This window comes from Ornithorhynchus anatinus, chromosome X1, assembly GCF_004115215.2.
Source record: "Ornithorhynchus anatinus isolate Pmale09 chromosome X1, mOrnAna1.pri.v4, whole genome shotgun sequence".
NCBI classification, from domain to species: domain Eukaryota; kingdom Metazoa; phylum Chordata; class Mammalia; order Monotremata; family Ornithorhynchidae; genus Ornithorhynchus; species Ornithorhynchus anatinus.
The window spans coordinates 108,472,758-108,498,210 of NC_041749.1; the positions used below are offsets into that span (position 1 = coordinate 108,472,758).

At 53.2% G+C, this 25,453-nt stretch overlaps 1 protein-coding gene across 6 annotated transcripts in view; it reads right to left on the bottom strand.

Moving 5' to 3' along the window:
- KDM4B (lysine demethylase 4B) overlaps nt 1-25,453 on the bottom strand; it is a 208,254-nt gene that overhangs the window by 76,954 nt on the left and 105,847 nt on the right. For 5 of the 6 annotated variants that reach the window (XM_029050903.1, XM_029050904.1, XM_029050900.1 and 2 more), the window contains exons 6-8: nt 21,485-21,534; nt 13,726-13,829; nt 7,575-7,712 (exon numbers count right to left, since the gene is read on the bottom strand). In XM_029050903.1, the coding sequence (XP_028906736.1) occupies nt 7,575-7,712; nt 13,726-13,829; nt 21,485-21,534 (292 nt within the window). The remainder of the gene's footprint in view (nt 1-7,574; nt 7,713-13,725; nt 13,830-21,484; nt 21,535-25,453) is intronic. The other variant, XM_029050905.1, reaches the window with a different exon arrangement.

Genomic DNA, 25,453 nt, shown 5'->3' on the forward strand with positions numbered 1-25,453 from the left:
ACAATGCAAGGGAGTCGGTAGACACCGTGGCTACCTACACAATAGTTCTTTTGCCTCTCTGCCCCAGTGCCCAGACTCTATCCGCAGCCGCCTGGCTCAGGACTGGGCTCTCTGCACACAGCAAGCATCCAGTGCGGTGCCCGACACCCACAAACGGGCACCAGCCACCCCTAGTGATGTCGACACTTTGGCATAAGCAGAAGAAGGATAGAGTTACAAGGTTACTGGTCAGTTTTCTGACACCCGCCCCCTCCAACCCCGCCAAGAATCAGGAAGAAATTTCCCCCTCTGAGGCCCTATCAGGAAAGTGGAGGCAGTCTAATAATGGCTTTGGAAGCAAACCCCAGGGAGGCTCACACATTTTTATTTCTTTCAACTTGTGTTTTATCTCAAATCGGATCCTCCCATTTAGCTCTTCTTGGATTTGTATCCCCGCCTCGCCATCCAACCTATCTCTATGACCTCTGAAATGTTGAAACTCTTTGTTCAAGTCCTTTAAGAGCCGCCCTCTGTGATCAGATACCCATCTCTCGCCTCCCCCCGCCCTCCTCCCTAGGGCCCCAAATTGCCCGATAACTGGGATTCTAATAAATAATTGAAAGTATGCTCACTAGATAGTGTTTGCAGCCCTGTTTAGGTATGTGCCACATCCCCCGATTGATCATCCTGGAAGAGAAGGGGACAGTCTCGTGGCCTGGGTCCAGAGCTGGGCACAGGAATCAGGGCGCTAGTCCAGGGGATGTTGGGCCTTTATCGTACTAAGGAGCGGCAGTAGTCGTCAGATAATTCTTTAACCTTAACTGAATTTTGCATTAGCTGCCAGTGATTGGTTTGTGTGAATCTGGACAAGAATTTAGACAAGAATTTGATTTTCTTTGGGGAAGAGATTCAGTCCTTGACTGAGGAGAACAGCCCCTTACCTAGCCCTCCCATCTTCCTCCAAAGTTTGTTTCCAACCCATGTCCTTTTTTTTCTTTCTTTTTCTCGTGGGGGGGGGGGGGGGGGGGGGATCAAATCAGCCAAATTCCCCCCGCTCCGAATCTACAGTGGTAGGTTAAACAAAGAAAGCAACATACTTTGCCCCCTGTCCCCGTCTCAGCTCCACTATGAATCATCACCATAGGGAAGCGGCTATTTCCAAGGCTGCCATGTGGCACTTAACGGCATCAATGATGCCCGAAGAGCTACTGTTCTCAAGGGACTTTAAACAGCAGGCTCAAAGCCCATAAAACCTCATAGGAATCTGGGAGGGATGACAGAAACCTTAGTGATGTTCAGAAGTCTTGCCACAGGAAACAAGGCCCGTCAACAAGATCCTGAGAAGCTCCAGTGGGATGTGAAAAAATCTAAAAGATGGGGGAGTGGGGAGAATCACAACAGGAAGCTAAAAGGCAACAATAACAGGGGGCCCAGGAAATACTCTAGCTGTTCAACCCAACAGGAACCAGAAATTCTCAAAGAGCACCATAAGCTACAGAGGGGAAGACCAAATTTAGACCCTGTCAAGACAGACTGAAGTCTCCTCTCCCGCTTCTCTCTGCCCTCAGCACCAGGGCAGGGAATGTGTCTGGAGATTGCTGTATTGTGCTCTCCCAAGTGCTTAGTATAGTGCTCTGCTAAGTGCTCAATAAATAAGACTGAATGAACAAGCAAGGGGGTCGGGGGCAAAGGCAGTCTGAGCAGGCCGACCTCCCAAAAGAGGCGCTCGGCGTTCTTGCCTCCCCTATCAGGATGACGGCGTCTTCTAGCTGACCCCGGGAAGCATCGGAGTCTCAGGGTGCTCCAGGGATACAAAGATCCGTGAGAGGGAGGTCGCTCAGCTTCTCTGGCTCTGCAAAATGGAGGTGGTGGTCACCGCGTGCAAGCCATGTTAAGGCAGCAAAGGACCTAACCTACAAACAAGTGTGGCCTACGGGAAAGAAGCCCGTGCCTGGGAGTCAGGAAGCCTGAGTCCTAACCCCAGCTCTGCCACTCACCTGCTGTGTGACCTTGGCCGAGTTACTTCACTTCTCTGGGCCTCAGCGTCCTCATCCATAAAATGGGGATTCAATACCTGCCCTCCCTCCTACTTGGACTGTAGGCTCAGTGTGAGATCTAACTACTTTCTATCTAACCCAGCGCCTAGTAGAGTGCAAATACCACAATCATTATTATTACTATAATAATAATAGAGAGAGGGGTGTCTATGACGACTTCACTGACAGTGTATTGATTCTCTGTCAAGTGGGACAGCTGCTCAACCTTAGGCATAAGCATGCACTCTATCACCTATTAACCAACAGGAGGATAAACTGGTATTTTGGAAACCTCTGTGAAGTTGCTGGTTGATAACTGAGGTATTTAAGCACTGGTGTAGGTATAAACTATCACACACACACATCTGTATATATATAGAGAGAGAGAGATATATAGATATATAGATATACACATAGATACACAACCACAGACACACAAATAAAAAAGTATCACTTAGGACTGCCAAGCAGGGTCTGTTGGAATGAACACAGCTTCAAATGTCTCACTGAAACATACTTTGCAAACTCCTAGGACACATAAGGGGCTCTTTAAAAACTGCCTCAACACTAACTCAGAATCAAGTTGCCTCCCCTCTAAATAAGTCAGTCTTGGGAACCTGGGAAGGGAATTGAGAACATAGTACTGCTTCAATTCATTTCTACAGGATTTCATTTCCCTCCTGCTGACACTCTGCTCTGGTTACAGCAAAGTTACTGTCGTAGGTGTCACAGAAATTAGCAGCCCTTAGCACTTGCATGGCAGGTGTTGGTGACACAAAGAAATAACATTGTTTCCCCTCCAGCCTCCTACCCATCCATCCTCTATTTCCCACGATTGAGCAGCGGCCCCCCCGGCCGCCCACTACTGCAGCATTTCCAAAAGGACTCGGGGCAAGAAGGGATGCCTCGGCAGATCCTCTTCAACTCCATGGACGGAAAAGGGAGCTCTGTTGAGACTATGTGCTAAGAGTGGTGTCACCTGGGGGAAGTGCCCCAAGTCTTTGAGAAGCCGAAAAGGGAAAGGGCCATAGCTTTCTCTTCCCTCTCGCCGCCCCCGCTGAAGCCGGGCCTAGCATCCGCCAGCTAACAGTGAGGAGAAGCTGGACCTGATACCCAGAGGAAGCCGGAGGCATCTCAGGAGCTGGCCCTCCTCGAAAACAGGCCGCGCTACTGACGGCGGAAGAGTCATCTGTCCAGCTTGCTTCTCAGGGTCTCGTTGGCCAGAAGAATAATGATCGCATTTATTCACCACCTACTGCTGGCCGAAAGCGGTGCTAAATATCAGATTAGACACAGTCCCTGGACCACACGAGGCTCCCAGTCAGAGAGAGAGGGAGACCAGGTGTTTTATCTCTATTTCACGGGAGAAAAGAGGCCCAAAGAGGTTGAGTGACTCGCCTGAGGTCACGTGGCCAGGTAAGAGGTGGAGTCAGGAGTTAACCCAAGCCTCCCGACTCCCCGTTCCATGCTTTTCTCACCACTGTCAAGCTGGATTTCTGAATTCCTGATGGGGACAGTGAGAGAGACAAAGACACACCCACCCACCCCTCTTCCAGAATTCCTACCAAATTCCAAAATGGACTGATGCGAATTTCACTACCCTCCCTATACCAGTTCATACCAGCCTCTGCCCCTCCTTCACTGGACATGCTAAGAAGCGGTGGTTTGGGTGGAAGGAAACAGATGATCTGCCAATGGGAAGAATCGTTGAGCTGTGGGGCCTACAAACTACAAAAATGACCCCTAATGAACTGGGAGTTATGGTGGGGGAAGATTTGGCCCCATTCTTTAACCCCAGGGGGGCCCCTGCCTACTCAGGAGGAGGTCCACATTTGGACCTGGGAACAAAAGCCCAATGGAGCTGGTCACCCAAGGATCAGGAGCCCAACTGTCACTTCTAAGTGCGCCGGTGTCTCCTCCCACCCCTCAGCCCGCTTTCCCCACCTCTCCCCCGCCCGGCTCAGAACTCTGCGGGCCGCTTGTTCGGTAATTTCACGCTACGCCGCTTAACAATGTAAGCGTGGAGGCTCAATCTAAAACTGCACTTCCCAAATGTCACTTGTTTGTGAACACATGGCTGAGCCCAAAATTGCTTTTAATATTAGAGCAGTGCCCGCCGGCACCACTGTAGTTAAGGGTCTGTCAGCACTTCCACGAGAAACCCCAATATCGGGGGCTCACAACTCAACGTTCAACGTAGCCGGACAAGGTCACCATGTAAATGAGGATTTGACTTACGGCCGCGGTTTCAATCTCAGACTCAGAATGTTTCTTAGAGTGGTAGAGAAAAAACTCCAACCTGAGACCCTAAAGAAAATACTACTACTACTACTACTACTAATAATAATAGTATCTGTATGTCCTTACAATGTGCCAGGCACTGTACTAAAAGCTGGGGTAGGTACAAGATCATCATTCCCATATGGAGCACCCAGTCTATGTAGGAGGAAGAACAGGTATCGAATTCCCATTTTACAGATGAGGCCCAGAGAAGTCAAATGAGTCTCCCAAGGTTGCAGAGCAGAGAAGTGGTGGAGCCGGCCTTAGATCCCAGGTCGTCTGACTACCAGGCCCGGGCCCTTTCCACCAGGCCACGCGGCTTCTCTAAGTAGTCTAGATTCACCTGATGAGTATCAGCTCCAGCATGGGAATTGCCGAGTCCCTTGCCAGCCTGTTCCCAGATGGTATCACGGGTCCTTCCAAAGTGCTGACAGTAATATTAACGATGGTATCTGTTAAGTGCTTACTATGTACCAGGCACTGTACTAAGCGCTGGAGTGGATACAGGCAAATCAAGTTGGACACAGTCCCTGTCCCAACGTGGAGCTCACAGCCTCAATCCCCATTTTACAGACGAGCTAACTGAGGCACAGAGAAGTGAAGTGACTTGCCCAGGGTCACATAGCAGACAACCGGTGGAGCAGGGATTAGAACCCATGACCTTCTGACACCCAGGCCTGTGGCTCTACCCGCTACGCCATGCTGATGTATCTTCGAGGAGCACAACCTTAGGCGGTGGGAGACCTGGGCTCACCATTCTCCATGGTACAAATCTAGCAGTTTCCTCCTCTTCCTCCTCCCCCAACTCTCCGCCAGAGAGTAACTAACTGAATTTCCACTCGCAAAAGCAGGAAGAAGCAGAGAAATTGGGAAGGTCAAGTCTTGGATGGAAAGCCCACTCCCAGGTGCTCCAGGGAAGAGCCAAGTGATTGCCGGGGTACCACTTGGACGTGGGCTCAGGACACCGAGACTGGAAAATTCCCCCAGCGAGAGCCTCTGGGCCGCGGGGGGGAGGACGAAATCGCTCCCATTGGCTAGTATTGTCCCGAGGTAACGTGGGCAGGGATCGCATCCTCCAACTCTAGTGCATTGGACTCTCCCAAGCGCTTAGTACAGTGTTCTGCACACAGGAAGCGCTCAATAAACACCACTGATTGACTGGTTGGTCATGAGGGGACAGGGAGGGTGCTGCAGTAATGCCCACCCCGCTTAAGCGGCAATGCCCCAGACCAGGGCGGGCGATCATTTCGGCCAGTGGGACCCAGAGCTAATTTGGCGAGCCGGCCAAGGACCCCCCGCGCACCCACCCCTCCCGGCTGGCACACGAAGGGTGGAGGTCGCAAGGACAGAAGCCCCGTCCCCCTTTGACTTCAACAGTTCCTAAATAGCGCCAAGCCCGCCACGGTCAAAATCCGGCCCTTCCCGTGGATGCGCTCTGCTGAGCTCCTCAGCAGCAGGCCGGGGGCAGGCAGGAACTGCTGCAGGTTTCGGCTGCGGTCGGCGCACGTCCACGGGGAGGGCCGGATTTTGCCCAGCCCTCACTAAACGGTCCTCTGGTGGTGTGAGAGGGTCACCGCCCCTCCCAAAGTGACTGGCCACCTGCCAGAGGTAACTGGGCTCTCTTTCTGCAAAGTCTTGACACCGAGGGTGTGGGGGAGTCACTGCCCGGGAGGGTGGCTCGAGGCCAAGTGGGGAGGGAGAGCTGCAGGGCCCAGAGGCTGGAATTAGATGGACCAATCAATCAGCACACGAAACTGAGCCGCTCCGAGCTGCAAATTTACCGGGGGAGGGGGAGAAACGGAATAACTACTGTCCAACCTTCAACACTCTGGGGCTCTTATCCCCAAATTGAGACCTTTTTTGCCAAAGACCAGAATGTCACACTAAAAGTTTGTGGGGAGGGGGGGAAAAAAAAAATTACACCTTTCTCCAAAGCATCCGACTCGGGCCACTGCTGCAGACAAAGTACCTGGCTGCACGGACCAGTGATCAGTCCAGCCCGGAAATTCCTATGACTGATGAAAAATGCCTTCGGACCCAGCGCATGAACAGTTTCCCCATCAGCCGTGTCATCTACCTGGAGACAGCGATGATCTCTCATCCTACGTGTTTTTCGCCCTCCGTCCTCCTCCATTTTGGGCTTCAAGGATTGATTATCATTATTTTCCTCAACTGCTGAATCTCTCTCTCTCTCTCGCACACTTGAGGGAGTGTGCCCGTGTGAACGGGTGTGTGATTCATGGGCCTTGTGCGCCTCCCACCTTGGACCAAACGCTCAAAGCCACAAACAAACTACAGCAGGAAGCAGGGGCTGCGCCAAGACGGGGGACCCAAGGCGAGGCGACGTGCCACGATGAATCCTGTCTGTATCGGCTCTCGGCGGCATTCCCATCAAGCCGTCTCACATCTCCTCCAAACTGTCAATAAAATCCTGTTCAGATGTATGTTGGCGGAGTGAAGAGGAATTTATTTTTGAACAAGCACAAAGTTCAGATGTCAAATCTGTCGGCTAATAAGAGGCCCCCCGAGACCAGGGGCTGCAAACCGTCGGCACATGAAACGAGCCAGGCGCCACGGGGCCGTTCCACCGCCCCGCAGCCGACAGGAGCCCCCACCTCTCTCCACAAAAAGCCGAGCGACTCGGAGGCAGGAGTCCACAGGAGGTCGGCGTCGGAGAACCTCCACCTGCTTCACCCACAGCATAAGCTCACCCCAAGCAAGATCAGAGGGGAAAAACAGGGAGCCACCCTCTCTACCACCGGGGCTATCCACGACCCTGTCACCACTCGGGGACGCGGCGAGTCACAGGCGGGTCCAACACCACTCCTTGCCCGGAGCCGAGTCCCCCAAGAGGCGGGCGAGGGCCGGGGCCGCAGATCTGGAGGAGCGGAAGAGAGCTAGCAGGGAGTTGGCCATAGCGGTGCTCCCAGACCACCAGAGTCGGGCTGCCCAGCTGCCTGCCGGAGAAGGGGACGGGCTAGGAACCTTAGGTTCTGACGCGAAGAAGCCGAGCGGGGGCGGTAAAGCCCCAAATGCCCACCACCCCCGGTGCCAACTTAGTGAGAAATGGGCCGTCGCCTGGCCCTCTGCAAACCAACAGCAGGCTGCTGCTGAGAGAAAGCCCGCTTGCTCATTAACCAAAACAACACCCACCTCCCAGGCCGGAAGGATTGTTCGAGCAGCACGCCGGGAGCCGCAGATGGAACCAAAATGGCCGAGGGGTGGCGGGCCTCCAGTTCCCACAGAAGGACAAAGTCGGCTCTCGAGTCGACCCCTTACCTGCGTAGCCATTTTGCCGTAATCGATCCACCGCAGGGTGGCAAAGTTCGTCGACTCGGCACAGTTGAAGCCGTGATTGAATCCAGCATGGTAGCCATAGGGAAAAGTGATCATGAACTCTCCAGCCTCCTGGGTGATCTGAGGAGAAACACACAGACGATGGGGTCAACACTGGGATAGTGTTTGATAATAGGGCAGGGTGAAAGCCAATGGCTTTGGCAACCTCCAGCCCATCCCCTCCTCTCTTTCTCTCTCCTTCCTCCGAATAGCCAAGCCCAAAGTCTCCGAATGTTTCTCACCAGGCGACGAGGACCCTGGAGTCTCCCGACTCCTGGTGTCAGAGAACCTGTGGGGGGAATTCACTCCAGTGATGGCGGCTTGCGAGGGGCTGCCGGGGCTCTCTCTCGGCCCTGCCCCTCACGTTCCCGCTGGGGTGTGTCGAGCGGTGGGGGAGGAGGCGGGCAGGGGTGCGGTGCCACGCCAAGCACACCCGCAGGTTTGCGACATCCTGGACCCATTTACAGCAGAAGCAGTTGCAGCAAAAGTTCCTGACGTTGTACTGGAGCGCCATGACCTAGCAGACGGTTGCCTTGGTTGGCCACTGTAGTCTTCACCGTCCACTTTAGCCAGCTGCTGTTCAGCATTCCTGCTCGACCTGCCCACCTCGCCGAACACCCTCAGTGAGTTTTTGGTCAGAAACCTTCACTGACGACGGCCCCGCCTCAGGAGGCGGAACCGGGACTACAGCCCAAACCTTCCGATTCCCGGAGCCGTGCTCTTGGTACCGGACCGACAGCAGGACTTGGAAGACAGAAGACTAGCATTCCCCACCCTTAAGGAGCTGACAAGTTCAAGTTCGTGGTGGGGGATGGGGCCGGGGGGGGGGGGGGGGGGGGGGGGGGGAGAGAGAAACAAGACAAAATGATTTCCAGATATTGAAAGAATAAAGCAGAAGCTGTACAAAGAGAAGACAGCTTACCAAAAACTGAATGTATAGACAAACACAAAATTAAAAACAAGTGCACATGAGTGTTAAGGGTAGGAATAAACTACACAAGTGCTAAGGGTTGGGGTTCTGCTGACACAATTGAAGGTGAACTTATTAGATTGTACACCCGTCCAACGGCAGGGACTGTCTCTGTTGCCAACTTGTACATTCCAAGCGCTTAGTACAGTGATCTGCACATAGTAAGTGCTCAATAAATACTATTGAATGAATGAATGAATGAAAGTGAACTCCTCAGGGAGGGATTCCTGGAGAAAGTGTTTTAGGAGGGTTTTGAAGATGGGGTGAGGGGGCAAGCCCCGGGAGTGTAAACACATATTCATCTTAAAATCTAGCCTCACTGCGTAAAGAGGAGACAGAGGAATGTGTGTGTGCGCGCACGTGCATGCACATGCTCACGTCTGCACATGTAAGAGTTGCTGAGAGAAAACTGCCCACAGAAGGAAACTGTGGATGAGGAGGTATGAGTATGTGTGAGTGTCCATGCGTGTGCATTCATTTGTGAATATGAGAATCAATGTGAACATGTTTGTCTAGAGGGCAGGAGGCGGCAAGAGGATGAGAGCAGCAGCTTCAGGAGGTGGGTTAAAGCTATTTAGATGGATAGTTTTTTTTCCTTTAAAAAAATTTAAAGGAAAAGAAAAGAAATCAACCTATATGAGTGCTGCTTCCCCAAAGCAGAATCATCAAATACAGAACGTTAGCAAGGTGGGACGTGCCTTAACTAATGTGGGCTTTGGGTATGTCTAGTTATTTTTCCATTCCGAAGCACCGTTAGTCAGAAATTCAGAGTTCTACGAACAAGAATCTGGGCAACACTAACCCGAATCAGCCCGGTACTCTGGTTCTCTGGGACGCCAAAGCCTGCTTGGAGGATCCGTGTCCAGTCCCCCTTTTCACATTCATCCGCATTGTCAGGGATGCACCAACACCATTCACTTTTCCACTAAAACTCATCACAGACCACTCGTCCGTGAATTAATCCAAACCCCTCTTGAAAGTGCTGTCGTTTACTGCCTCCACAGCTTCCTGTGGGAACAAATTGCATATGCTGGCCAGCCACTGGGTCATCTCGGTTTCAGAGCAGTACGAACAATCCAATTCCCTCGTGGAGGGAGTCAATGTAGCTTCCAAGGGCACCCACCCCTGAGGGATCTGGTTCACTGAGTTCGTGGGCCATGCCGAACACCCTATGAAATCAGATGAAGGTGCTCCGGGCTCTCAGCGATTGGGTGAAGAGGATAAAAACAAGGCTGAGCAGGCAGAGTACTGAACTCTTACTGCATTAGAGAATTCTAGGAGCCCTGGAATAAACACAGTTAAAAAAAAAAAAAAAAAGGAAACAAACATAGCGACACTCCAGCTTTTAATGGTCAAAGAGATCCATTAAAATCCATCGCTTCTGCTGGGAGATTATACACTCAAGTTTTTAAGATCATGTAATAAGCTTTTAAAAAAAAAAAATCAAACCAATCATCTAAAGGGGCCAAACAGAACAGTTGTCTACCTTACCAGATCAAATTTAAAATCCCGTAGTCACAGCATCAATTGGTGAGATGGAGAAACTGAACTTGAATTAAAAAAAAAAAAAAAAAAGCACCCAAGCAATATTTAGAATTGCTGAATCATCTTAGCAGTGCTGGTAAAAGGAACTGGTGATCAAATTCCAAACAAGTCCATGTTATGGTTTTTTCTTTCTATTTGGAAAAAGGGGAAGGTTTCTCTATGATACAGGCTTGGATTTCAAAACACACACACATACACACGCACACACACAGAGAAAATGATTCAGGCTACATATTAACCTCATCTTCAATTATTACCCTGATGAAACAGTTCAGGAAAAATGGCAACATTTGTTCCTTGTCTATTCAAATTTAATCTGCTGAAGTAGCCGACAGGAGTTAAAAGCCCATGGAAAACTTTCAAGAAACCAGCTAGAGAGTGGCAAATCCGTCAGAACTGACATCGTTTGGAGAAAAGCCAGACTTTAAGGACATTGGGGCATTTTTCTTTTCAGATAATGAATTCTACCAATCGGGAAAACTGAGGAAGCAGTAAGTTCCATTTCAAAGCCCTCTCCCGCCTGAGAATACCATGTGGGAGGATAGAACCTGTAAAACAGAGGGAAGACGTGTGCTAAATCAGGGGCGGGTGTGATTGGGCTTTCTAAGGCAAACCCTTGTAGTGAGGAAGAAGTTGGCCATTCCGAGGGCAGGAGCCTGGGCTACCCGATCCCAGTTCGGCCTGGGACCAAAGCACAGCCGACCGGAGAAACAGTCTCCCGGTCCAAAGGGATCCAGGGACAGGGTGAGCCTGGCCGGAGGTCTGGCTCCGGCCAACTTTGTGACCCCTCCCACCAATCAAAGCAAAGCTGCAGATTGCTACGTTAAAGAGGACAGGAAGATTATGTTCCTATCAGAAAAATCTAGATCCCAGTGTCTTCATTTCCAGCCCACAGTGTACGTCCTCAGTGTCACTGCCGTCAACATTATCTCGACAATAAATTAGAAAGTGCTCAAGATGACGGACAGGCCACGCAGAAAAGTAATAACTACTGAAGGAAAGCCAGCACAAACTGCCACTCAGGGAGAAAGCCCCGAATTTAGTGACTTCTGCAAGCTCTTGCAGAACAAATGAAGAAATCAATAGCAGATTACAGAAATACACATTTTTAATTATTAAAAAGCTCTGGTATTGATTTGCGCTTTTTTTTTTCCAGAAGTAAATACCATTCTGGAGATTTATAAATGAGTGGGTGCATTCACTTGCTTGAGGGCTGCCAGGAATTTAGATGAAGAGAACTAAACTCTAGTTCGAAAGGGACCTTTGTCTCCCATGGGACCATGATGCTTGGCTTCTTCCGTGTCTGCTTCAGATTTGGTTTCCCCCAGGCCCAAATGGCTCAGGGCCGGCGGCCTCCTTGCTCCCCAACTCCTCCTGTGTCATCCCTAGGCCTTCTAAAGAGGTAGGGAAGGAGGGAGTGCAGGGAGGAGAGCAGCCCAGGCCACATCCCTTGCTCTCGAGATTTTCTGGAGCAGTTAAAATTCTCTCTATTGCGAGGGAAATCCAGCTTGGCTTTGAGCAACCATGCGTACATGCACGTGTGTGTGCACGTCTCCTCCCTCCCCTTCCACTGCCAGCTGATTCCACAAGACTCCACGGCATGGAAAAGTGGACTGGAGGCTCCCTTTGTTAATTCCGTATGAGTTCTGAGGAAGAGCCAGGTTGCTGACAAGGTGGCCGGGAGGCACTGAAACGTGGAGGGAGAGAAAACCAAATTGGCTCACTGAGCAGAAAGATAGCTTTGTGGCTCTGTCTCCGTCAGACAGGGGTGTGGGAAGGTGCTTCCCAATCGGACTCTTCCAGGGTGGAATCTGACTGCACCGTCAGCCACCCTGGGAGAAAGGCTGCCCTGCCATCACTGCTTCCAGCAAGCGACAAGGAGAGAGAATGCCATACACTGGCCGGCCAACCAAACAATTCACTTGGGACTTCCTTCATTCAATCATAGTTATTGAGCGCTTACTGTGTGTAGAGCACTGTACTAAGCGCTTGGAAACTACAAGCACTTGCAAAGTACAAGGTCCGGAGAGGGCAGGCGTGGGACTGAAACCCAACGGCAGATGAAATAGATGAACCAAACTCCAGCAGAATATTCTGCCGGCTGAAGAAGAGAAACCTCCTGGTCACCAGCCCGGCCCAGAGGTGGAAGGAGGGTCCCTTTTCCAAGCTCTAAAGCTGCAGGGAAAACGTCAGAAACAATTTTCTGTTTGCCGCTCACTTTCTAGCGGAGAGAGGGGTGTGTGGCAGAGCTCACGACTGTAGCCGACAGGGAGCTATTCCTAGGGAGACTTCAAAAACGTCCCCAGGAGGCTTCCCTGGCCTCTCCCGGAGAGCCCGCCTGGTTCCGGCCCCACCAAGCAGGAGAGCGCCAGGAGCGTGCACCTGGAGTAGCCCAAGCTGAGTGAGGCCCGCCAAGTGGCCAAGGCGTTTCTTTTGCCGGCAGGTATTATTCCGGGAGGAAAGTGAACCACGGAGGGCAGAGGAACCTTCAGTGGCGCCCAGACAACGGGCACACCACTCTTCCAACCACCTTCCTGGACTGTTTTGGGAGAGATGAACAATGCCCGAATCCGTGGACGCAGTGGGCTGGAGTTCAGCCTGCGCTAGCTCTTCAGCCCAGGGCCCAAAGAGGCCCAAGCCACAAAAGAGCTGCCAGCGAAGGATCCTTTCTCAGGAGCAAGACCACCACGAGGGGAAGCCACAGAGGAAGCACCAAGGTGCAACCCAACGTGGGGAAACTGCTTCCTGGCCAAGAGGAGAGTCGGTGATGCTTAGCCTCTATGCACCCCACTAGTTTCCACCGCAGTGACAGCAAGTTCATCTTAAAACCAGACGCTCGCTCTCGCTCCCTCACACCACCCCCCGCCTCTCCCAACCTCATTCATCACCGCCGTTCGCTAGGAAAGGGAAGCAGCCTCTGGAGCAGTAAATTGAATGAGTTCACAATCTTCACGCTAGGAGAGCCAGGAGATTTCGGTTCTATACCGGTTTTCCATCCTCACACGGGGGCCCGTGAGCCTTTGGCGTAGGGCTGGGCCACAGGCCCGATCCTGGGCAAATCCCCTGACTAGAAAGAGACCCCACACCAAGAGACGGATCTTCCCGCTGAGGAGGAGGGAAGGCCCTCTCCCCCTCCTCCCGCTGACAACTGGTTCACCTGGGCTTCGGGAGGGACCCCTCCTGGGGTCGGAAGACCCAAACGCAAGTCAGCAAGTCCCTCTCTCGCCACAGATCCCAGACAGAGGGACGGAGGTGGCTTGCGAGCAAGAAAAGGAAGAATGGCCTGCTCCGTTTTCCCTTCATTCCTCTGAGGTCGGTTAACCCGAAGGCTCAGACAGGAAGAGGTGACGGAAAGCCATCAAGACTCACAACCCAGAGAGCCGAGAAATTTCAAGGCCGGTGAGATCGGTTCAGAGGGCTCAGGTCCCGATGCCGTCGGCCACGTCCTACCTCTCACGGAGAGAGAACGAACAGACTTCCCCGCGGGTGTGTGCCGGGGAATTTGGGGGGGTGGGGGGGGAAAGGCTCCAACCCGGGCCCAGGCTGGCCCACCCTCGTTCAAGCCGCCGTGGTACGTACCCGGTCGAAGGGGATGCTGTATTTCTTCAAGATGGAGGGAGAAATGAGTGTCATCTTGTGACGGAGAAACGCATCACAACCCTGAGAGCTTCCTGGGAAAAACCCTGGAGGGGAGAGAGAGAGAGAGCATAGGCAGGGTTAGAGCAGCCCCACTGCACGGGGGAGCTGTGGCTCTAGGCCGCTGGGGGGAAAAAAAAAATAACCCACAAGATCAGGGGCCTGGGGAGGAACCGAAGAGTCGGTACTACTACCCCTGCCGGCGGAGATGGAGAAAGAGAGAGGCACTAAGTGAAGGCCGCTCTTTCCCCGCTTTGGAGAAGGGAGCCAGTTGCTTCACGGAGGACAGGGGTTTTAGGGAAATCCCCTCCAATTTTCCAGCGGGGCTCCATCAGCATTCCGGGCTCAGCTGCTCATCTGCCCTTAGGGCAGTAATCCCTTCCTCCTATGGCCGCGGGCGGACTGAAGATGGTCGATAAAGCCCCGCCGTCGGTCTACGCCTCCCCGTATCGCTCAGGGTAATGAAGGCAGACAAAAGGCAGGCGAGAGCGGAGACCAGGCAAAAGCCACTTGGCTGCAGCCCTCCTCATTTCCAGCTGGAGTCAGGGCTGTGATGTTCCCATTTCTCCATCTCAGCAAAAGATCTGCCATTCGGGGTAAGGGCTAAGGGGATCCCTTTGGCGTCGAGAGGCGGGAGCTCTGCCCGTCCCTGACTGGCCTGGGCACCGAAGATGCTTTGCCAGCGGGTGCCGGGGACGGAGCTGGGTGTGAGCCCAAGCCCCGTTCGGAGGCAAAAGGTAGAGGCTCTCGAGCCAACTGGTCTTCCCCATATAGCCGGCCCTCTTGAGCCCTGGGGAGAGAGCAGGGCTTCTGCTGCAGCGAGGTGCCCGATATGGCAGGGCAGACTCTGCCTCCGAGGCTTCTTGACATGGATCTGCTCCTCGAGCGGGCTCCTTGTCACCTTCCCATTCACAGTTCTCATCCCCGAGCCATTCGGGAATTAGCAAATACTAGGTCTTGACCCCTCTCCGAGGGAGGAAAGGCAAAGCTATACATCCCCATCACCACCCCGCACCACTCGCTCTGACTTCCGACACCCCAAAAGACCCCGAATAGGAATTCCCCGGGGCCCGTAGGTACACGTCCTGAGCCTCTGGGAATCAGGTCGGGCGGGTAGCAGGTCAAACTCTCTCTGGATTGGGGGTGCTCAGACAGTCTCTGCTGTCTCGGCCCAACCCTCCTCAGCCCCCACCCCATCGCACTTGGGGGTTTCCAGGATGGAGAGCCAGCGCGGCAACTGTCCCCCACCAGGCAGGTGGGGTGGTTCGGGAGGTGCGCGATGGAGGACTACTTCCAGCAGCCCAAAGGGCAAGCGCACAGGTACGGGCATGCCGCCTCTCCCCATCCCCGGGAGTAAGCCTGACCCCGCTTGTGGTTCGGTCGGCTCACTTTGGCTAGGAGTTGGCACTCACTCGGAGCCACCATCTCCCCCGAAACAAGAATTCAAGGGCCAGAACAAGGCCCAAGTTCAGGAGTAATCAGGGAGGGGAACCCACAGCCCCCCAGAGATCTGCCTCCTGCAGAGAATTCCAATGGCAGGGCACAGGCTCAGAGGAAACATATACCCACTCGAGGCAGCTGGTGAGAAAAAATGAAAAAAAAAAAAAATCAGCCCAAGTTGGGGGTTGGAAAGAAAATGAACATGGAGGTGTGGGGGGGGGGGGGGGGGATATAACCTCCGCCTTGGGGAAAGAATCTGATTGATGGGCTGTAATGGGGATGTTTGAAAAAGTGCAAAGGATTACTGCATTCCAGCAACTTTCTTCCCCCCGTACTAAAAGCATTTCAATTAGAATTATGACTGCCTGCCACCCAGTCCGTCGGCCCTCTCTGCCGTTCCTCTTTTTAATGCACAGTTTAAGTGGCTCTAATAAAGGAGCACATTTTAAGTGATTAGCACCAATAACGTGGTAACACATTAATGTTCTCTCCATGGGCTCCACAACTCTCCCAGAGAGCCCATTTATAGCTCGGCTATTCATTTTCCATATTAATCGCAAACTCATTTCACGAACATCTCCATAACACAGCTCAATGACGCATTGCAAAAAAAAGATTTAAAAATCACACACACACACACACACACACACACACGCACACACACACACATTCTCTCAATGTCTTTGTTTTCATTTCCCTCGATTGCCCCCCCACCCCCCACCATCCCCATGCCCTTCTCAGAAAGCCAGAGCCAGCCATCGGAAGGTAAAAGTTCTCCCCCAGCTGAAGGCTGCGAGGTTCGTGGTCAACTCGCTGTCCCTCGTTTCCCTTTTCCCAGTTCTGGGGGAGATTCCCCAGCTGACCCTCCTGGTGGACACACAGCTGGCCTCTTTCTCTGTGGAGGAATCATCCTGTTGAACCTATTCAGGGGAAGCGCTGGGCCGCCAAAATGCTGTCAGGGCTTCCGATTCCTGAGCCCTGGAAAACTTGTCCACGTTCAGTCACGCAACTCCGTCGGAGCCCTCCTCGAAGCCAGGAAGGGACCCACCCCAGAGACCAACCAGAGAACTGCTATGGAAAAAACTCGGGACAGATTGCAAAACCTCCACGTGAGCTTCGATGCATTTAAATTTCGCTCTGGGAGAGGGACCGCCTGTCCTCCGTTCACACAGTTCCGGGCGGCAGGGATAGGAAGTCTCTAAACACAGAGACTTCAGGGAGGAGAAAGAAAACCCATTCATCAGTTACGGTATTTATCAAATGCCTGCTCTGCGACAAGAGCTGTACTAAAGTTTCAGGGAAGAGGTGAAATAATCCCATTGGACACAGCCCTCCACCTACGGAGGGACGGAGGGAGAGCAGGTACCTTATCCCTAGTCTTACAACGGGTGGAGAAATCAAGGTCCAAGGGCACTGAGCAAGTCAGTGAGGGGGAGGACCCCACCCCAAGCTCCAGTTCTGGTTGGGCTGGTCATTTAGTACTCAGAGAGAGCGGGGAAAAGGAGCCTTGATACGGCTGTTAAGCCACCGGCTGGTTGCTCGAGCCCCTCACAGTCTAACACCGTCAATGGTTCCCCGCACCCAGGGAGTGACAGAGGTCAGTTCCGCTCAACCCTGTCCGACCTACGCTCCTCCTTGCCAGGACATTCAGAAAACCCTTTCTTCCAGGGGTGCTTCGCCTAATGGCTCCAGGTGAGGAAAACTGAACTTTATCGGGGTGCCCACCACTCTCAAAGACTCTGCTCCCAGGCCCCATGGGATGGGTGGCTTTCTGCTGAGGTGGGCCTGCAAAACCCCTAGACCGGGGTCTTTGCGAACTCCGCCGTCCAGCCAGTTCTAGATCCTCCGCCCGGGCCCGTGCAGTCGCGCCCCAAACCTCACCTTAGTCACTGCCTCCTCCCTGTTCTCCCATTAGCCCCACGCCCTTCACATTCCCACTGCTCTCCCCAATCACCAGGTATAGCAGGGTCGCAGGGGGGAAGGGAGGAGAAGAGAAATGGAAGAGCGAGAGGCCTGGATCAAACACCTGAGTGGGGGCCAGGCTCCAGCCCCAACACCAAAGGCGGGTTTCATTGCCCTCTGTTCTGCTCTGGCCATTCAGAGCCATGCCTCTGATGAGCCAGGGTGAGGTGGGCGCGAGGCGCTTGCTACTGAGAGTCGACGCAGCCCAACGTCTTATCCGTCTTCTCTCGGTCATCTTGGGCCCCAGACGGGCGGAGGTCCAGCTCTGAAACACTATATGCACAAAGCCTGCAGAGTCACCGTGGGGTTCTCCACGTCTCTGCTCAGTTGCAATAGTTCCACAGTAGAGCCATTAGGTAACCAATTGCACGTTTCCACTAAGCTGCAGATGCCAACATCTGCTCCGAGGCTTTATTGGCCTGTTTGTTTGGAGAAAAATCTAGACTCCCATCCAGCTTCGCTCGTTATCTCATTAGAGGAGGCCTCTACTCAAGGCCCAGGCAGGAGAGAAATGGGAGCAGTCCCTAGACTGGAAGCCCATCGCGGATAGGGAAAGTGTCTATCAACTCTGTTGTACTGTCCTCTACCCAGGGCTTAGCCCCATGCTCTCTGCACAGGGAGTGCTCGATCAACACCATTGATGACGACGATGTTTCCTTGCTCTGCCAATCGTAGACTGCTCCTGGACTAGAAGCGGGCCTCGCTTGCATCCTAGAGACAGTGAATGGCGGCCCTAATTCACCTTCGGGAATGAGGCCCTTCGGGAAGCTGCGCCGATTCTCTCAGACCTCGAGGCTTACCAAGCTTCAGGTCTGAGAGCCACAGCATTCGTCGAGTGCTCATCCAACACAATGCACCGTATTTTAGCACTTGGCCAAGCACCACAAAAGCCCAATACACAGTCCTTGCCCACAGAGATCTAACGCTCTAACACGGGGAGAGACCCCTACAGATATCGCCCAATAATGGAAGGAGGTGCTGAGGAGGGTGTAAATAATAGTAATAATGGTATTTGTTAAGCACTTACTATGTGCCAGGCACTATACTAAGCACTGGGGTGGATATAAGGAAATAGTGTTCGACACAGTCCCTGTCCCACGTAGGGCTCACAGTCTCAATCCCCATTTTACAGATGAGGTAACTGAGGCACAGAGAAGTGAAGTGACTTTCCCAGGGTCACACAGCAGACAAGTGGGGGAGCTGGGATTAGAACACTCTGACTGCCAGGCCCGTGCTCTATCCACTATGCCACGGTGCTTCCCAGATATCCACATTAAGGGCAGGAGGGAGCTTGCTGAGATGATTCAACCCACCGTTTGGGAATCACTCAGGGGAGGCTTGCTGGCTGAATAGCTCATTGTGGGCAGGGAATGTGTCCATTTATTGTTATACTGTACTCACTCAAGCACTTGGTACAGTATTCTGCATGCAGTAAGCGCTCAAGCACTTGGTACAGTATTCTGCACACAGTAAGCGCTCAATAAATACAACTGAATGAATGGATTTTTAGCAGGGCTTGGACTGTAGGGAGGGCCGATGTGGACTGGTGGATTTCCGGCCAGGGAGGTCCAAGAGTCCAAAACAGGGTGAGAATAGAGCAGGGCAGAGTTACAAGACGGGCTTGTGAGGAACAAAGTGGGCACGTACTGGAGGAAGACAGGCAATGTGGAAGATGGAAAGAGCTGGTGGACAGCCTTGAAGCCCATGGTAAGAGCAAGCAAGTCTGAGCTGTTGAGTAGCTCCCACAGTTGGGGCCCAACTACCTCACTGGAGGGAGAGAGGTGTGCTGAGCAATGTTTCAGGAAGACAACAGGGGAAACGTCGAGACCAACGACGAGGTTGACCCGGTCGTCTAGCCGGGTCACACCGAGTGCCTGAAGCAGGGGGATGAGGAAGGGGGAGGAGCCGTAAAACGTTTGGGAGGGAAAATTGGCAGGAGTTGAGCAGGTAGTTAAGTGGCAGAGCTGAATGACAGTGAGGAGTCTAGGATGGCAACCAGACTTTGGGCTGCAGGGATGGGGAGGATGGGGAGGTGAGAGGAACAGGGGAAACTTGTGAGAAGGAGGTGGTCTAGGAGGGCTAGTGAGATGTTCGGTTTTGGACTCATGGAGGTAGAGGTGCCGCCAGGCCATCCGAGTGGATATGCCCCGGAGACGAGTGAAGATGCGGGACTGACTCGTGGAGAGAGGGGTTCGGGGCCGGAGAGGTAGTTGGGCCCCACCTGAAGGAGCTCCTCAACAGCTCAGTCTCGCTCGCTCTCAAGTCCTGGTTAGGCTATCCTGGAGTGGTCTCTGGGACAGGCCACCACAAGGGGCTGGCGGGAGGGTTGTGTAGCACACCTCTTGAATGGAGACTGGGAACAGGACTCTTTTGGCTTGGGTGATTCTGAGGTTCACTTTGGTGGGATTGCCCTGAGGGTCACAGCAGTCAAAAGGACCTGGGGAAACAGTGTCCTCGGGAGCTTTGGGTGGGCGGACTACCTCCTCCCACCAAAGGGCTCAGTTTCCTTTGTGACGAGCCCCTTGTCACAAGCCTAGTGGAGACAGCACGGGCCTGGGAGTCAGAAAGACCCGGGTTCTAATCCCAGCTCCGTCATCTGCCTGCTGCATGACCTTGGGCTGGTTACTTCAGTTCTCCGTATCTCCGTTCCCTCAACTGTCAAAGGGGGATTAAGACTGTCAGCCCTTTGTGGGACAGGGACTGTGTCCAACCCCGATTTCCTTGTATCCACCCCCGCACTTACTACAGTGCCTGGCACATAGTAAGCACTTAAATACCACCGTTATTATTATTAAGGGAGACACCCGGTGGGGCTTAGAGCTGGGAGAGGGGCAGGCCAGAGGGGCGGCCACTCCGCCGCCGCCCCCCCACGCCAAACACTGAAAAAACAGGCTTCCGCCAAAGGACACAGGACGAATGCTCCGAATGCTCCTCTGAGGGTAGTCCAATCTCACTTGGTGACCCGAAAAAGGTTTGCCGGCCTGATGCTCTGGGGAAAGTACCGGACTTCCTGCTCACAATTAGCCTGTGCCCTGCCAGAATCCTAGCCATTCACCAAGTCCCCAGGGGGGTCAGGTGGCCCGATTCAATCCCCACAGACTCAGACCGAGCGGGACCCGCCGCTGCCCACCCTTCCGTCCCCCCGACCCAACGTCTCGCCGGGGTCATAGGTTTCAAAGGAGGACCCGGCCGGCTTGGTGACGACGAGAGCTCTTTCCAACACTGGCCCATTTGCCTGCAGGTCAGCTATAGTATATTCTTCCATCCATTCCCCAGGCATTTGATCCTATGGAATTAGAGATCCTAGGTAAACAGGGGGTGGGAGGAGAGAAACTACGACCAAGCTTTGACCGAGCGAGCAGCTTTCCTTGCCGTCACACCAGCTATTTCCAGCACTGTGTATTCCACCAGCCAAAATGAACAGCATTTTCTGAGCCACCAACTTGGCAAATGGGAGCTTCTGCTTCGGAGTTGCTCACCCCTCGCCGCCCCCAATCAGCGGGGGAGGGAAAGATAGTTCCCCAGAGCAGGCCTCAGGACAAAGGAGGATACGCTGGGAAACACCGGACCGTGGGCTGGACCCAAGTGGGAACTGAGAGGCGAGTTCCATTCCCGGCCCTCGATCCCGATGCGCCACAAGACTGTGGGCCGGTCACTTCTCTCGGTGTCTCCCATTTGTCAAGGGGCAGGGGAGGGGCAGTAGTAGGACGGGCTGCTTTTTATGGGTTCAAACCGTGACCGTGGATAGATCAGCCCACTACCTACTTCTTCCAAGGAAACAGGGCTCAAACCATCTGCTGCCATATTTCTCTCCTAGAAACACGTTCCAACCATCTCGGTGTCCTATTTCTCTCATGGAAATTAATCCTGTGTCTCCCACAAAAACCAGATCGAAGGATTCTCCCATGGAAACGAACCCCAAATAATCTCACCCCCCATTTCTCGGACATAAACGAATCCTCAACAATCTCGTTGCTCTATTTCTCTCAGGGAAACAAGAGACAAAGATTCTCTCAGGGAAACGAGGCCTGAAGCAGTTGTCCACCTTTTCTTCATTCCCTGCACCATCTCCGGGCTCCGGGGACTGGATGCTTGGAGCACCCGAAAGAAGAGCAGTCAACAGAAAGGGTGTGATCACTCCTACCACAGCCAAACCATCACAAACCAGCTGAAACCAACTGGCTGGAGTCCATTTTTTGCCTATGCCTTTGCCTCTCAGCACGTCGGGGTCCTCCGCCTGTGCATTAACCCCTGCCGGAATGGCTACTCCGGGTCATCGAAACCACAGGCAGGCGCCTACCTTTAGCCAGCCTCTCCAGCCGCTTCCCATGTTCTGGGGGGATGGCGTACCTGTAAGAAAAAAAAGGGGGGGGGAATGTGTCAGCAATTGCAACCTTCTGGTCAAGACCAACAACATGGAGGTGATGACCAGAAAGACCGACCAAAGGAAAACCAAAAATCCCAAGCAAACCCCAGAATCAGAAAGGAGCCTTGGCCCATTTACCCGTACAACCCCTCCCTCCCACCCACTCCCTTGCATGCCCCTCCAGGTGGCTCTCCCCTGCAATCCCACTTGAGAGATGGCAAAATGGCAACCAAAAGGCCAGAGCAAACTCCTGAGGCAGCAGGAAGCAAAACCTCAACCCTTCCCCAATCCCCAACCCCGCAGTTAGACTCTGCCCACTCAGATACCAAAATCCAGTCCTGGCTTCCCACACCTAAAATGAGAAACAAGTCAGAGTCCTCACCTACACTTCACATTTCCGGTTTTATTTTTGCGCTTCGGATTTACCGACCAGGGGCATTACAGATTCTGGATCCAGCATGAGAGGGGATCCAGGGCTGGGGAAGCAAGGTTAACAGCGGGCAGAGGTGCCCCTCATGGCTCCAAGGGGGACACGCGAGTCTTTGGGCCAGCTGGTCCCATTCTAAGCCCAAAGTTCAGGGGCCGACCTGAACAGATGCCCATCCTGGACTTTGAGGAAAGAGGAGTAGTAGTAAGTAGTAAGTGGGGGAAATCCCTGCCCAATTCCAGCCACCCCCCACCCCCCACCCCTCAAAGGCTTTAGGATCCAGGGCTCTCCAGTAGAGTTAGAAGGCTCCAATTTACACTTCTCTAGCCCCTTAAGACTCCATTCTCCGCTTCTGCCCAAATGAGCCAGATGTGTAGCAGGGGAGGAGGGGGGGAATCCCTGGCTTGCTGACGTGAGCCAGAGTCACTGCCCCTCCCTCACGTAAGAAGGGGAGGAGGAGAGCCGGCGCTTCCGGAATTTATGACCTTTAAGCGGATTCAATCTGGCAGCTCGAACAACAAAACCATTTTCTAGGAAAACCACCAAGTAGTAACTAATCTTACAGAACACCAATAATAAATATATTAATGCGCTCCCGGTGCCCTCTGACCGAGCGATGGCAGTGCCTTAAACTATATAATTATCAAACAATTCAATTGCACTGGTCTGGGACGGAGCTGGCAGCCGTTCTTTTTAAATGGCCATTTATCACTTACATAAAGATGAGAAAATTAATCCTGATCCAAAGCTCCTTTTGGGGGATTAATGTCCCTGAAAACAGGGAAATGAAACATTCCATTCCTTCTGGGAAAATGCTGAAGGATTGGGAAAGAACTAATTTATGGCTACAAGGCGGCTGATGATTAATGTAATATCCCCAGTCTACAATGCTGCTTTCACTTAATTACCGCCTGTAATTGGGAGTTGTAAAGATAAGATTAATTGAATCTGGAGGATGTTAAAAGTTTAATACATTGGAACACGGTTCTTGTGTTATCTGAAACTGCAGACCCCGCGATGCTGCCTTGTGTGTTCAGAAGAGGGGGCCCCCGGAGAGATTAAAAGGAAGGAGTTCACTGGGATGGGAACCGGACAGCCAAACTCAATCTCCACTGGCCTGTAGAACCGTCAGAGTCTTTGAATAACAACCCTCATCTCCGCAAATAACTTCAGGTTTAATGCGAACAAAGAACAGCTCCCCCCCACCCCCCAAAGGGTCTGACCCCGGAGGGGGGCAGAGTACGGTTCTAGATTCATCTTGGCAAGCTCAAGCTCAGAGCCCGTATCTCCAGACTCCAAGCCTGTCCCTTCTCCTCCACCCTTCTCTCAAGACGGGTCACGGCCCAGATCCGCAGACTCTCACTTGGCGGTCCGAAAGGCTGGAGCTGCTGAGGGGGAAGCCGGGGAAAGGAAAAGTCGGAGTTACTGATGAAGGAAGCATGCTATCGAATGCTCGCCGATGAGACATGTTACCTTCTGGGGGGTTGGGGGGTGGCCAGCTGCAGTGGCCCGGGAGCTGGAAGGGACTGACAATGAGTTTAATCTGCTGGGCACAGTAGCCCGGGGCAGGGACCCAGTGACACACTACCAAACTGGAAATCAGGCAGGCGGGACCTAAACTCCCCAGGGGAAACAACAAGGTCCAACTCTTCCGTTCCGCAGCCTGATCAGAATTGCTTCTGATCCATTAACTTCTCTGTGCCTCAGTTACCCCATCTGTAAAATGGGGATTAAGATTGTGAGCCTCACGTGGCACAACCTGATTACCCTGTATCTCCCCCAGCACTTAGAACAGTGCTCTGCACATAGTAAGCGCTTAACAAATACCAACATTACTATTATTATTAACCTCGGGGGCCCTAACCCCCACCTAACACCCTAGGGCTTCAGGTCAGGGTTTCTGAGACCTCTAAGCCTTCAGACAAGGCAGAAACACTGCTGGGACTCGGGGGGGGAGGGGGGGGGGAGCAAAACTAGCATGGGACTTTATGGGAGTTTATTAACCACAAGGAGAACCAAGTGGTTCTAAGTCAGAAGAAAAAAAGCACATGGTTGGGTCCTAGGACCCGATTAGTACGAGGCACAATGAAGCAGAGCAAAGCCAATTCCCCAGCCAATGAATGGTCTCTTTTCCCCTTCCAAGAGGTGACCAGTGAATGCATCCTGCAGGTCTTTGCATTGGCCCCTAGCTTCTCCCTCTGATGGCATTCTACTGACAGGGGCATGACTGCAGCCAAAATCCAACCGACTGCCCGGCCGATGAGACCTTGAAGGAAATGCCATCCAGATTCGTGGGTGGCCCCCAGGCGGCCTGTGTGCCACAGGGGAAAAAGGAGAGCCCCGTCTCCTGCCTCCCCTCCCTCCGACCCCACGACCATCCGCCTCAGAAAGAATAAACAGCCACCGCACCCCCACAAGTCCAACAAAATGACCCGATTCCCCACCCTCCAGGAACCCACATTCTCACCCAACATCCACGCAACAGGATGTTTGGGGGCTGCGTTAGTACCCAGGTGGCTGCACCATCCAACTGGCAATGGCGTGCCGTAAGAGGAAAGGCCAAACGGAAAGAGAGAATTACGTCTGTGGATCCGGGTGTTCAGGCATGAGCGAGGGGGTGGTAGCAACGAGTAGGGCACAGAAAGCGCTTCTTTCCTCTTTACCCATCCTAGGTGGGGGAGATGGGGTTCAAGGAAGAGCCAGGTTGCCTGACCAAGCTGGAGGGGGGAGATTTTCTAGGCCAGCAGTCCTCGACTGGTGAGCCACAGGCTCAGGGCAAAGCCCACCATAATTCTTCGGCGGTGTCCCGAAGTCACGAACAGTAGTCGGGGTGCACCCGCCTCCCCTCCGACTCCAGGGGCTCAGTGATGGGAAAAGAGAGACAGGTTGGGGGGGCACACGCTGACCGACCACCCGGCCTTTCTCGGGTGACTTTTGGAACACAGTGAGTGGTGAAGCTCTGATCTCGGCCCCGATACGGGTGGTCGAACGGATGAAAAGGAGCGCCGAGACAGTTAACAAGGGCACAGAACAGCGGGTGGGAAGCCGGGAGAGGCGAGAGAGGAGGTAGGGTCACGGGGCGGCTTTGGAGGAGAGATGAGAGTCTGGTCGGCAGTCAGAGGGCAAGGGGGCAGCCACCGTCGGGTTGGGAAGAGAGAGTGATCGCGTGGACAGAGACGGAGGAAACGCGAGTCGTGAGAAAATGACTTCTGGGAATGACTCCAGGGCCCGTTTAGGAGAGCTGTGGCAAAGGCCCGCTATGCAGGAGGTCAGGGGTCTGGACGTTCATCAGGGACCTGGGGTGATGGAGGCTGAGCGGAAGGGAGAGATGAGAGGGCAGTGGGATGGAAGAAATGGAGGCTTGGGAGTGTAAAACAACAGGGAATCCAAGGGAACTCTGGGCAAAAATGCCAGGACTAGTGACAGAGTAGAAGGCGGGAAGCAGCTCGGGAGGCTTCCGGGTCGGCCATCCCAAG